Raw genomic sequence first — 14,572 nt, 5'->3', positions numbered from 1 at the left:
TTGAATGGCTATAATAATGTGTATTACATTTGGGCTATTTTGAGGATTACTACACAGTAGCATTTTTAATGCTAAATCCTTATCACTGATAAATCCTTATCACCATGTCTGGAACATAATAATTACAAATCTGAATGAACATCTTGCCTGTTCATCTATAGGTTTTCTAATAAATGCATACTGCTGGGAAAAATCAAGAAAATAGCAGTAGAATTGTGGCTTGTATTTCCCATGTATGTTTCCAAAAACTCATGTAGTATGGTTCTTTAGACAATTTGCATTTGATACATATTGTGTATTTAGAAAAGAAAGAAGAAATACATTTTTTAAATAGTCACTTCAGCTCATGGCACCGTTATGAAATAGTGATGGAAAGCTTTAACGATTTGCCTACTATGAGATAAGTTATCTTGACAAACAAGAGATAAGGAGCCCGCTAAAACTTATTAGAGAGACAGAAACACCTAAGAAAAGAAGTCATGTGGTTGGCCTCGAATCTGGGCTCCCAGTCAATGCATTTCTTATAAGACAGAGAAGTAAAATTGACAGTATGGCTATAGACCCTACTGTCTATTCCCAATAGACAACCACTTTCTAGGCCCCCCCCAAAAAAAGATATTTAAGTTCAATGAAATACGGTGCAGGCAAAATAGGTTTGTAGTTGTCTGTATAACTAATACAATAGCTTTATTGACTCTGTGTTCTGCATACTCACAATTGTAAACCTATTTTTGCCTGCCCCTGTATAATAAAGTTATATCTTTTATTGTCTTTTATTCCTAGAGGTCACAACTTGCCACCTCCACTCAGTGTCCAACAGCATTTAAAATAAATGGCAAATTATGAGGAAAAAACCAAGAATCTCTTTTAGATCAAAAGTCAGAACTCCAATTTACTTATAGTCACACCAAGTTAATCAAAGTTACTTTAATCCCTCTGTCATTATTGAGATCAAAAATCTTTTTGATTTACAAGTCAATGGAAGATACATGCAATGAAACTGGTTTACTAATTAAATCTTCAAGAAATCTAAGTCTGTGAATGTGCTTGGGATGGATTACTCAATTGCGACTAAATTTTCCACTTGGTTAAGTATAGTATAGTACTTAACTATAGTATAACCAAAACATTAGGGACTAGAATGGAAAGATTGGAACAAACCAGAAGAATGCAACTGCCTATGCTGACAAGAAGTCTGAAGCTGGTGAGAGAGATTTCGCTACTAAATGCTGTTAGCCATAATCAACTTCGTGACTGTTTATTATGAGGACTGTCCACTGATTCTCACTTGGCTATTGTCAGAGACACACACCCTACATGGTCTTGAATGAGCAAACCCTTTCCTCAGTACTTTCTGGTATTTGCCTACATCATTCCTCATTTCTGGGAGTCAGAGCTTTCTTTGTCTTGTGTTTTCCTATCCCATTTGTCATAACGTCTCATTTTTCACTTGTTTAGGAGGTATGGTACATTGATTTTTCCATAATTTGCTTACTCTTTACCTTTTTTTCTAGTTCTCCCATCCTTACTCTGAGAGTAGCAGGCTAGCCCTCCTTTCCCACGGAGGAAAATGGTCTAGAACTCGCACTTGTTGCTGCCACGTTCACTCACTACTTCTCAGTCGCAAGTCAACAGCAATGATCTGCTTGTTCTGGCAAGCAAGAAGTGGGGCACCAGTTCAGTTTGCCCCCCCCCCCCAGTCACCCTCCTAGAAGGATATTTGCATTGTGAGGCAAAGAACCACATAGGTGAAAAAACTACTTAAAAACTAAAACCAGAAGCAGAGAGCCTGCATGACTATCCATGAGGAATGATGCTTTTCGGTTCCCCTAATTCTTAGAAATTTTGGTAGTTTCCAGTACAACTTAGAATATTATCTATTACTAATCATCAATAGGTTTAAGATAATCTTTTAGCGAATGGGACTTTCTCTTTGCTCATTTACCATCCTGCCCTTGGCAGCATACGCACATAACTTTTAACTTAATTCCTCAGAATAAAATACTTGTTCTCTAAGAGGTAATTTTCAATACAATAGACTTTCCTGGGCAGTGTTCTATATTTCAACTTTTGATATGTTTAATATCATTATTATTTTCCCTGAGCATGTTTATATCATCCAACTCTTTAGAATCTACAGCATTCCAGAAAGACACATATTTGCCATTAAGGATAACTATCATGGGATACTAAAATTTCTTTAATATATGTGATTGCAATGCCTCAAGGCTGACTTTAAAACTCAACTTCTTTTTAAAGCACTATTTCACCGAGTTAGGCTCTGTCCCTCTTGCTTGTTTTCCTTCTTTCCTGTAATGTTGTTCAGCTCTGACCACTACTGTACACAAAAGGAAAACCTGAAAAACTAGAGAGCGTATAAAGTCACTCTTTCTCTTCACTTTCTGCATAACATTGTTTTGCACACTATAACTATAATGCTTTGTGGAATCCCAGGCCGACTGTGTCAGAAATGACAGGTGTTAGAGAAGTAATGTCCACCATCAATACAGCTTTCAAAATAATCTACTAAAGGGCAGAAGAAGCATTTTGTAGAGGGGCTCTGGTTAGCCCCATCTTAACTTCCAAACCTAAATCTGCAAAGCTACCTTCCAGCAGACAATGCTATTGTTCAAAACAAACAAACAGACAAACAAGCAAATGTGTTCATGCATAGACAGGTTTCTGTACATTTGACACCTGGGTGCTCAATTTAGGTTTATAATTATATCATTCAATCACCTTCACTTCATTAAATAACATGTGTATTAAAATCTACCAATATCCTTACGATAGATTCTCTCTGTTTTTAGGAAGTGATTTGACATGCAAAAAGACAGAATAAGAGTAATGCCTACTTTGTACAAAGGAATAATAGGCTTGTCTAGCCAATATATAGTCTGAATTATTTATCTCAAGATAACAGAAAAAGCGAGAGACAATTTTTGGATTCAGAATTCATTCAGAAGGTTTAAGGAGGATCACATACATACCTGTGGCACATGAGCCTTCAGATACCACAAGTATCTCGCTCTGCTGTTTGCAGGCAGCCTGCCGCAGGTAACACTCATTCTGGTAGCTCTCTCCGTTGGAGCCACACACAGGCACATAGTCATTGTTGCACTGAGAAACGCACAGATAGAATCCTATGGTTAGTACTGGAGTCCGAGGGCTGCTGACTTCTTGAACAAAAATAGTCATTTATAATAGAAAGCTCTTATCTTCCTTTTCAGTGATCCTCACTGTAACCAATAAGTCTTTGACCTTGCAGGGGATTCATTCAAAGAAACACAAAAGCAATGTCAATTCAGCTAACTGGTCATTTAAGTCAGATGGGGGGAAAAAGCAGCTAAATTGATCAGGCAACTCCAACAAAATGATCAGAGAAGCAATACTAAAAGGAGATACCAATGAATACATCAATATTATTTAATACCGTTTTTTCAAAAAAGTAAAATATGCTACCATATTAAAGCTGTTCAAAAACAGACAATGTTTATGTCTGGAGAGTAAAAATGTATAACTGAAATGCCAGAGAATTCAGTTACCCTTTAGCATGTTTTTTCTCTGTTGAATTAAAATATCTTTGTTTCTAAATATTTGGATAAAACATTTGGATTACTACTTAACTTTCATTATATCTCTATATCATGGGATAATGATGTAGATACAGTGTAGAGAGAAATAGACTATGAAATACAGGAAAAAATTCAGCAGCTACTGAACTACATGTAAACTTCAGTGACTATTCAAAAGTATGACTATCAATATATTTCATAAAGAGAAAAGTTCATTTTAAAAACAGTCATTGCAAACAAGTACACATTTTCCAATGGAAAATAAGCAACCTACGGGGTATACTCATCACAGTACAATCACAGTATAAGGCATTAGAGACACTTGGCTGAATCCTGTACCTGCTAACTTGCCAGAGATGTGATTATCCCATGATTACTACCACACAAGTGCTCCATTGATTAATTATAACACAAACAATGACAAAGACGATTATTTATAGATACCTATGCCAGAAACTGGGTAAAGCAAATCATATGTACACACATATGTGAAAACACTTTGGGGTCTTCTACTTCTTATTAAAATATTTGGATACTTAATGTGTCATAAATGCATAATACTTTATGTTAAACCAATGATCTTGTGAGATGGCTAAAAAAGTTTTAATATATATGATAACAAACCTAAAGTCATATCATAAATCAAATTCAACTCAGGGATTTATCTTGAGGTTTATATTGTACTCTATTGCCTTATGATACCTGCACTTTCTCCTCCCCAGTCGACCACCTTGCTCTTTGCCTTTATATAATATAGGATTAATTATCCTAATAATTTAAAGTGGTATAAACTAATCTTGTCTGAAATGAAAGTCATTTTAGGAGACTTACTTTGTATTAATTAATGAAAACTTAAATATAATGTTTTACTAACAGTGATACATTTTTCTGCCAGTAGTAAATCCGAATTCTATGACACTAATATAATCACCGTAATTGCTAGCAAGGTGGTTTAGATATTAAATAATATTCATTTAAATATTAAATATTATCATATTATGATTTAAATATTTAAAATATGGCACATTTTGTAAATCTTCTTTATTTCAACAGCTTCCAATTTAGACATTCTGGAAGCCCTCTATATAACAATTCCTTTCTACAGTCACACTGCTGCTCCCAGACTCAGTCTGTCTGTGGGATTATATTTTAAACATTTGGTTTTGATTGGAAGTTTTTGGTAGTGAGGATCTTTAATTCAATAGCAATTCACTTCTGACCAGGTAATACACATGCAGGGGCAGCTTTCCATATGTTTTCCAAATATATAGCTTACATCTGAAAACCGACCAACTGAAGGATTGAGCATCTTCATCACTACTGAAGAAAAAAGGCAATAGCACAATGTCAATGAAAAGTTGAATTTTCCATGAGAAAATAGTGCTAAGGAGACAAAACCATATAAATGCTCAAAGCCATGGCCAGGTGGTTGGATAGGGTCCTTGGCAAAGGTAGTATGTTCAGGATCAGAGACAGGAGAATATAGGGAAGATTTGTGAGAACTCGCTAACATGATCATGGTATCTAGCACATGGAAGAGACACTATAAAGAAGTAAACAGCTGTAACACTATACTCAAGAGACGTGCGCACCCTTTCAGTAGACAGAAGAGAGTCATAATCACTGCAGATGACTGGACTACTTAGCTTCTTATGCTGGGTTCCTACCATTCTTGTCACTGATTATTTTTTTAATCTCTATCCCCAATTTTGGTTGCAGTACTTTGTGTGTTGATTATTGGCATCCACGTTTTCTTCTAATTCCAAGAATTTCTTTATTTATCATTGTCATCTATTTCTGCAGATTACTCAGAAGTAGTGAGTGGACTGGGAGTGAGGTGTGGGAGGTATTTATTATCCCTGTCAAGCGCTAGTACATAATGTTGATATGTACCTTAAAATATGAAATAAATGGATAAAATACTCATATGATACTTCCGAGGGATGGAGCAAGCCAAATGTGAGCAAAGCTGAAAATAGAGCTACTAAGTTCCAAGCACAAGCCAACAGGAAGATTTGTAAGGAGCTGAAAAGAGTTCAGCTGTAGATTATCAACAAGATACACTTTGTCCTTTATTACCATGACTTGCCATCATCAATATGAGTAACAGAGAGGAAGCATATTCTATCAGGGGTGTCCAACCTTTTGCCAGCTCTGGGCCACACTGGAAGAACAAGAGTTGTCTTGAGCCACACATTGAATACATCGTGACATGTAATCACAAAAAAATCTCATAGTGTTTTAAATAAGTTGACCATTTTGCGTTCACAGTCATCCTGGGATGCATGTAGCCCGCAGGCCTCAGGTTGGACTCACTTCTAACAATGAAGGCTCAGGAGTGGAAGCCTAGTCCTAGGTTCTCCCACTTTTCTCACTGCCTTGGCGTAGGACTTTGTGTATATTACTCAACTATTAGATGTTTAACAAGTTTATAGCTTAGTTTCTCCATTCAAAATCGCTAACTGGAACGTTTAGGAGGATTAGCAGGGTCGTATTTTTAAAATATTTTGCAATATTCATTTATAAAAGGAAATAAACATGATTTGCCTCCATGATACATATTTTAACTAGCATAGTCACCACCATCTAAAATTGAGACTAAAACATATGTGTCTACAATTAGAAAAATAAAGGAAAACAGGATAACCCTCGTATAAAAATAGGCCAACCACTACATTAAAATATGTCAAGTTGTTGAAAATAGTTTTTAGTGGTAATCATGATACTGCTCAGTTTCAGATGAAGGGACATATTCAGATGTTAAGTGACTTGCGAAAGGCTACGAAGTTGGCTGGTAAGAGAAAAAACAAGACTCAGGCCCAGATGGTAAGGCCCATAAATGTATGTGTTGTACAAACTTCCTCTCAGGGAGAAAGTGATTCTATTTTTTGTAAGATGTTTTAAAATCTTAAATTTACTTTACAAATATGTGTTTTTTAGAATGATTTTGTTCCAAATGCTCACATTGCTTAAGAAAACAGCGACATACCACATGGGTAGATGCAATGACTTGATACTCTAGAATATATGGAATTCATTTTGCTACAAATGAACAAAGGAGTTATGTGGAAATTTTTCATATGATTTATACTTGCTTGGTTAATAAGAATTTTATTTAGCTGAGATTTCAGGATCTAGAAATTATGCACAACACATTTTATTATTGTCCACACCTTCCACAGAGTCTGCCATGCAGAAAGTTCTCTACAGATGTTAAGTGAATTCTGCTATATTCCTCGTTGTCAAAGGTTTAGGGATAATGACTTAGAATATGGGATGCTTTTTGCTCAAAAGAGAACAAGCTAAAAACCCCACATATGGGGGGAGGATTGGGATGGGAGTAAAAGACACATATGTCCTAATCCTTTGATCATTCCATAGGTATTTTTTGTTTCTCTGGGACTACATTTCCTTATACGGAAACAGTTTTATGGTTTTAAGAGTGGGCAGTTTTATGTCTAGTGGGAAAGCGACTCTGTGACTCCCGAGACTAGAGACTAGGTCGTCACAGGATACAGCTTCTACCTGGCTCTTTCTGTCTTTCTGGATGCCTGTCTGAAACCCAGCCACTGTGCTGCGAGGAGGCCCAAACTAGCCCACACAGTTAGATGCACATGGAAAAGGGCCCAAGTTCCCAGCTAACAGTCAGATGTAAGAGTAACAACTCTGAGATAAGCATAGAACCAAACCTTTGAGGTCCCTGCCTCACCTCAGCTAATGCCAGAGGGAGCAGAGATGAGCTGATACCATTAAGCCATGTCCATTTGCAAATGCTTGAACAAAATAATGTTCACTGTTTTGTGCCAGTAATTCTGGGAAATTTGTTAGGCAAAGTCCTAGTACGTAGGAAAAGTGCAGATCTAAAGCATGGCTTGTTAAATAGGTTTTCAGGAACAACTACAAAGGGCACGTGGACAAAACCAATGGGGGGCATGGAAGCAAGGGAGGGAAGTGGGTGTGGCTGGGGTTGGGGGGAGTGGTGAGGGGTAAATGCAGGCAACTGTAATTGAACAATAAAATAATTAAAATATATTTAATGTTTGGATAAAGTAATACTCAAAATACATAAGGCTTCATCATATTTTAAACTTATGTGAGAACTGATCATTATTTGATCAGTGCAATATATAAAAAAAACTATATGTCTTCTTTTCTTCCTTCCTTCCTTTTTTCCTTCTTTCTTTCTTTTCTCCTTTCATCCATCTTCCCATTCATCCATCTCTATATCTATCCACCCATCTTTCATTTATCCATCCACCAACTGTTTCTAAATTGTCATACCCACAAATGATTTACCAGCTTGACCAGCACACCGTTTGTTACGTAGATAGGAATGTAAGATACACAAAATTGAAACCCATTTCTGAAACTCATATCATCACCTAAGAATTAGTTGAAATACTTTGGATAGTAAAAGTTCTCCATAATAAATTTGTANATATGTCTTCTTTTCTTCCTTCCTTCCTTTTTTCCTTCTTTCTTTCTTTTCTCCTTTCATCCATCTTCCCATTCATCCATCTCTATATCTATCCACCCATCTTTCATTTATCCATCCACCAACTGTTTCTAAATTGTCATACCCACAAATGATTTACCAGCTTGACCAGCACACTGTTTGTTATGTAGATAGGAATGTAAGATACATGAAATTGAAACCCATTTCTGAAACTCATATCATCACCTAAGAATTAGTTGAAATACTTTGGATAGTAAAAGCTCTCCATAATAAATTTGTACTTTTGTAGTTGCTACCAATGTTTTTATTTGCATATATCATGTCCTGGAAAAATAGATTTGGTGTCAAAGGACCTCAGTTCTTGCTTTAGGATCACCACTCAGTGGTAAGTTATTTGTATTTATGGGCTTTAACTTCCTCATCTTTAAAAAGAGAAAATAACTATTTCGCTCCATTGTGAGAAGTAAACGGGATCCAGCAGTCCCTCCTTATTCACGGCTTCAGTTACCTGCAGTTAACACCAGTTCAAAAATATGAAATTGAAAATTCCTGAAATAAACAACTCATTACTTTTCAATTGTGTGTTTTTCTAAATAGTGTGATAAAATCTCAGGCAAACCTGCTCCACCCCCCTGGGATGGGACTCACCCCTCTGCCCAGCATCTCCATGCTGTACATGCTCCCTGCCCATCAGACACTTAATGTTGTCCTGGTTATCAGATCAGCTGTCGAGGTGCCACAATGCTTGTGTCCAAATCACTCTTATTTCCCTTAATAATGACCCCAAAGTTCAAGAGTGGTGATCTTGGCAATTCAGAGATAACAAAGAGTGGCCAAAAAGTACTTCCTTTATGTGAAAGGTGAATACAGCACAGTAGATATTTCATGTGTGAAAGAAAACACATTAACATAGTTTACATTTAGTGTTGTTAATCTCTTACTGTGCTTAATCTATAAATCAAACTGTCATACATGTGTGTATGTGGGAGAAGGCATAGTAATGTATAGGGTTTAGTACTACCACTCGTTTCAGTCCCACAAGGACATGAGAGACTACTGTAATATGTTTGAAGGGTAGAAGACATTTATTTTAAACCATCTAAAAGAGGTAAAGCCAACTCTACAATTACTTTAGTGCTTCAACAATAATCCAAATTGGAAAACATTATAGGTTATAAACACACACGTTCATTTATCTTTGAAGCTTCTCTCTCAGCCAAAAAGATCATAGCATGTATCTTATTTGAATGAAAGAATTATAACATCATGTCTTTCAGAATAGTACACAGAAAAAGAGATTTTCAAGATATCTCTCTTTTCATTAGATACTGGGAATTGAAAAAAAAAAACAAATTCATTGAAAAGTATTGGAAAGGACTGATTCTAGATACTCCTAACCAAAAACAGCTTGTCTATTAGTTCTGGTACAACTTGGACATTTTCTTTGATCACCAACTTAATTCAACCCCTCTAGCTCATGGCTGGGCAGAGTCTAGTTTTTCCACCAGAGAAATGTTTCCTTTTCCCCTGACACACTGACAATGATTGTAAAGCACAAGCGGATAGCAGCAATAATCTCGTAACAAACTTAAAATGTTACAGGCAATAGGAAAAGAAAATTTACATGTTAGTTTCTGATTTAAACATGTAGTCAGTGCCCCCCCCCACCCAAACTATCCCACTCAACAATTATTTAACTAAATGACAAATTTAACTGGTTGACCAATGCATGAAAAACACAAATATATCTGTTGATAAAAGTTTTACCAAAATCCTTTGTGAAACCTGAAAATCGAGTACCATTTCTTTAAAAATAAAATTATACATTTCCTTTTAGTAGCATGCATCCACGTAGAAATTTGTGAACTATTTTTTTCTTCTTTGTGCAATCTTGTTAGAATTATGGCTCCCCATTTGAGAAATATTTTTCTTGATCTATTTTACACTGTTTATGAGCTCACTTCTTATGTCTACCCTTGGTTATAATAATAAGAAAAATTTATAAAAATCACACATTCAAAGCAGAAGAAATCCACAAAATCCCGTGGGCTGTTAACTAATGAATCACCCAACTGTATTTTTTCCTTGGTTAACATTTGGGGAAAGAATGAATTGGAGAGTTCTCATGCTCCATCTTTCTTGTGCAGTCTCTCCTGCAGTTTATGGAAAGACCATAATTACAGTGTCGATGTAGCCAGAGACCTTACAGGTTGGTGTCACATGCACATTAAATATGCAAGTATATGTTTGTAATACTATAGAATTATCTAAAATATTACAGCATGGTCATAGCAATACTTACCCACCAGGAGGTAGTATGCTTTACAAGTATTAGTTTTACTGCTTTTTTTAGAAAGAAAAAAGTACTGTCCAAGAAGCTTTTAGCTTATCTATAAGCCAAAGTATATTTAATTGTAAATTTTCTTAATTGTCTCATAGAAAGATTGAATTTGATCTAAAATATTTAAACTTCATCAATCATCTAAATATTATACACCATAATAAATGTTTAAACCTGAATTTGATTTTAATGTTTTTATTTGCTCTATATCCTTTTAATTTTTTCAGTTTTGCTGACAATCTTAGAAAAGTTTCCACTGATTCCACATAGTTTGTTTATGCACAGAACTTTATGTTAGAACTCATGTGTATTTAAATAATTCACTGACACTCAAAGGTGAATATAAGACGTTAGTATGACATCAATGATATTTGAAGGTATATATGAATATATAAACATTTTGAAGAGAAATGAAGGTTCGTAATTTACATGGTAGAAAACATTTGTTAGACGATATTATGATAATGACATTAAGAGTTCTATTTTTAAGAGTTACTAATAATTGTTTTGATGATAACATTGCTACAATCTCTTCCTCTCTTTTTACTTTTATTTATTTTTTAACATGAGCCAAAGTCCATCTTTCTCATGTTTATGAAATCACTTGTGGCTCTTTGTGCCCTTTTGGATTTCTGGGAGATCCCGTGGTTAATTGAATATGGCACCTACGAAGCATTGACACTCCTGAGCAAACTCCATGATCTCTAAAAGTAGCACAGTAGTTCTGAAGTCACATCAAAAAGGAGCTCATTTAGAAACTTGACCAGATTGCCAAGATAATAAAACCCAAGACCATTAAAAGAGAACAATATGATCAAAAGATGATAGCCCCAACCAAAAAGAGCAAAACTACAAATCTACACTTTTTATCCACTGGTTATTGACTATTATCCTCAGTAGCTGGCTTATAAAGTGCACGCTAAAAGAAACACAGAAACATAATGTTCCTTTGACACACCAAAGGAACAACCTGAACCATTGTACCTCGATGGCATTTATAACTGTGTCATAGGCACTTCTCCCACAAAACTGCGCCTTCTTGACATCAGTTGGCTCTCTCACCAGAGCTTTGCTTGGTGCCAGCTCTCCTTTGAGCTTGCATAGCTATAAATTGCCAAGTGATGGGTTGTAAAGGGAGATCCTTGCTTTGTAGTCTCCTTAATGAATTAGAAGGTGCAACTATCAGACTTCTTACCTTGAACTGACAGACGCAAGTCACAGTGTCTCCAATTCTTAAACATTCCCCATCAAATTTACAGGTGTTGGTGTCGCAGAGGAAGAGATCATTTTCTCTGTCATCATAACCTCAAATTTAAAGAATAGAGCCCAGTCACTTAAAAATGTTATAGACTTAAAGAAAAAAAATTGTGATATCTTGAAACTTTAAAAGAATTACCCAAAATTTTAATTCTGACAACCACATATGTATTGCAAGGTCACTCTATTGATAACCTAAAAAAATCTTGTTAAGTAATCAATATTTGTTTTTTTTCAGCAGTCCCTTTCTAGTCAATTCTCTCTTAATATCCTTTTTTTCTGATAGCACTATTTTAATTTAGCTTGGGTTAATACTGGCTATGCTGAATGAATGTTCAATATTTACTTCCTAGCTTCTTTATTTTTCCTCATTAAGTGGACTATAGTTTATGACCTCCACTCTCCACATTTTATTTAAAAAACTGGTGATGGTCCCTGAATGCCTTTTTACCATTTCTGTATCTTTAATCTTTTTTTTTTTTTTTTTTTTTGGTTTATGGCCTGAAACAACCTCTTATTTGGAATTTCTCCAGACAAAGAGGAAACAAAGCCCCAATAATAAAGATAAACAGGCACAGTGTTTTCTGTGATGGTCTGTCTGGCTCAAATGGAGATTGATCACCTCTAAGTTAACAGGGGTGGGGGCGTGGGGGTGCCAGGTTCTTGACATCCAGTCTGGAAAATCAGTTCATTCTCTTTAGTTTCTGCAGACCCCTTTAAGATATCTGGCCAATAATAAATTTCTTCACTGCCAACCTCAATGTCACATTTAAGTTAGTTACTATCTAAAACAATACTACAATTAGGGATGAAGCAAACTAGTCATATGGACTACAAAACTGTCAACATTTCAAATAATTGATTTTACAGGTTGATTAATATTCCTCTGATAAAGTACTTGAAAAGTGATTAGGCACCTGCTAAGTGGGAATTTGTCTTTCTGAAGTAACATAATGCTCATGTGAACCACAAGTAAGTTAAAGAAAGCATGTTGAACTTTATAAAAATGCCAAATTCAGAAATTGTTAAAAACAGAACAAAGGCAATCTATTGACCCAAATCTAATAGGGTTGCAAAACTTAACTTGTATTTACAAAGCACAAACTACAATGATGTACAAATTTTTCTTCATGGAATTTATATCACTAACAACCCAGAACTACATATTCTTTGATCCTATAAGTTACAGTTGGTTATTATGTTTTTTCCAAAGTTACATACACTTCTGCTCATATACATCCTTTGAAAAAACCCTTTATTTACAGCCAGATTTAACTACAGAAGGATCATATTTAGAGAAGATGAAAAAGCACATACACAGTAGCTAAAACCAGAACATATCACACCTAGGAAACAATACCAACGCGTGTTAATGGAGTTTAAAATGCCAGAGAAATCACACCACAATCCCTCCTGGTATACTGAGGGCTGTCATACTGAAATGTGAAGCCAGCTCAGAGTGCAGCAACTTCCATTCGAGGGCCCTATTTCATTAGGAGGTTTCAGCAAAGCAAAGCCTGCCAAGCTCTGGCGTTGAGACTCTGAAGGGACCCAAGCAAGAAGGAAGAGCGCCTGATTCACTCCTAGGAAGTCTGCTCAGAAATGGAGGAGTCAGAGCCCAAGGGATCGGTTACTGTTCTCCGCATGGTTGCCCGTGAGCCTGCCTAGTCTTGGTCATGCCCGCCTCGGCCTGGGAGACCTAGGAATGATTGTTTTTCAACTTCCCTCCACCATCTAGGAGCTCTCGGAGGCAACAGAGAAGCATCTGTGGGCTGCCCAAACAATGTCTTTTGCAGCAAGGAGAGAGAGGGAGGGAGGGGAGAAGAGGAAGAGAGAGAGAGAGAGAGAGAGACAGAGAGACAGAGAGACAGAGAGACAGAGAGACAGAGAGACTGGGATTGAATCTCGTGAAATCAAGCTCCTTTAGAATCTGCGTGACCCGGACTAGGGCACTTTTGCCAGGAACCAGTGTTCCTTCTGCAGTCACCATTTGATTTATTGCTTTCTTGGTCGTTCTTTCTCATAAAGTTATCTCTAGCTCATTCTAGCTAGACTTTTTCCTTTAATGATGCTAAAGATTTTGGTTTAGTGTTTCCCCAAGGACTGATGCTCTTTTCAGTGAGCGCTGAAAGACACCCCGTTTAATATTTCTTAAAACCTTCGCCGTTCTAATTTAAGTGCAAGGATGCAAAGATTCCTACACCTGCACTTTCTGCTCATCCCAGGCCCCTCGGGCTCCCCAGCCTTCCCTAGCGGCCTGGAACAGTTAGTTCTCTGGGCTCCTTCGGGTGGAGGTCAGTGTCCCTGGGGTTTGGGGCAGTAGGAGTTGAGGGGCTAGGGAGACGCGCTAGGTTAAGCTGGTCTGTGCTGGAAACGCACGTTTTCTCTGCGGGGTTAAGGGTTCGGAGGTTGGGGTTCTATACTTACCAGAGCAGTTCCAGCCGGTAGGTGTTTGGCAGTCACTTAAGGAGGTAGGGAAAGCCGCAAGCTTCACCGGGCGGGCTACGATGAGTAGCATGATGGGCAGCAGCAGCAGCCAGCAAAAGCCCTCGCAAAGTGTCCAGCTGCTGCACTGCCGCGGGGACTCCCACAGCACCATGACTAGTTCGCGCAACTCTGCAGCAGCAAACGGCTTCCAAAGAACACACTATCGTTGGGGCCCGGCAGCGGGCTACTGAGCATCCCGCGGACCGCGGCAGCAGAAGCAGCGGCGGTGGCAGTGGCACCTGACGGCGAAACAGCAGCCAAACCCGCGCATGATCTCGAGAGTTTCAGCAACATCCAGTGACCCGGCTCAGCTCCTGCAGCGAGAGGGTCGCAGGCTGAGAAGCTACACCGGAGACCTGGGAAGCTCCTGCCATAAGAGAAGGGCTCTGGGAAGCCCGGCGAGCAGGAGACCAGAGTCCAGGGGCAGGGGAGAGGAGCCCTAGGAGGCAGGGTGGA

At 37.5% G+C, this 14,572-nt stretch overlaps 1 protein-coding gene across 1 annotated transcript in view; it reads right to left on the bottom strand.

Annotated features, from left to right (window-relative positions):
- Positions 1-14,245, bottom strand: part of TMEFF2 (transmembrane protein with EGF like and two follistatin like domains 2) — a 237,824-nt gene extending 223,579 nt beyond the window's left edge. The window contains exons 1-3 of the mRNA XM_037043728.1: positions 14,057-14,245; positions 11,568-11,677; positions 2,991-3,120 (exon numbers count right to left, since the gene is read on the bottom strand). Of these exons, the coding sequence (XP_036899623.1) occupies positions 2,991-3,120; positions 11,568-11,677; positions 14,057-14,228 (412 nt within the window). The 5' untranslated portion in view covers positions 14,229-14,245. The remainder of the gene's footprint in view (positions 1-2,990; positions 3,121-11,567; positions 11,678-14,056) is intronic.
- Between the last annotated feature and the right edge of the window lie 327 nt (positions 14,246-14,572).

This window comes from Sturnira hondurensis, unplaced genomic scaffold, assembly GCF_014824575.4.
Source record: "Sturnira hondurensis isolate 20B ecotype Veracruz unplaced genomic scaffold, ASM1482457v3 Scaffold0004136, whole genome shotgun sequence".
NCBI lineage: Eukaryota > Metazoa > Chordata > Mammalia > Chiroptera > Phyllostomidae > Sturnira > Sturnira hondurensis.
The sequence above is the reverse complement of the archived record's forward strand: the minus strand, read 5'-3'. Positions and strand labels throughout refer to the sequence as shown.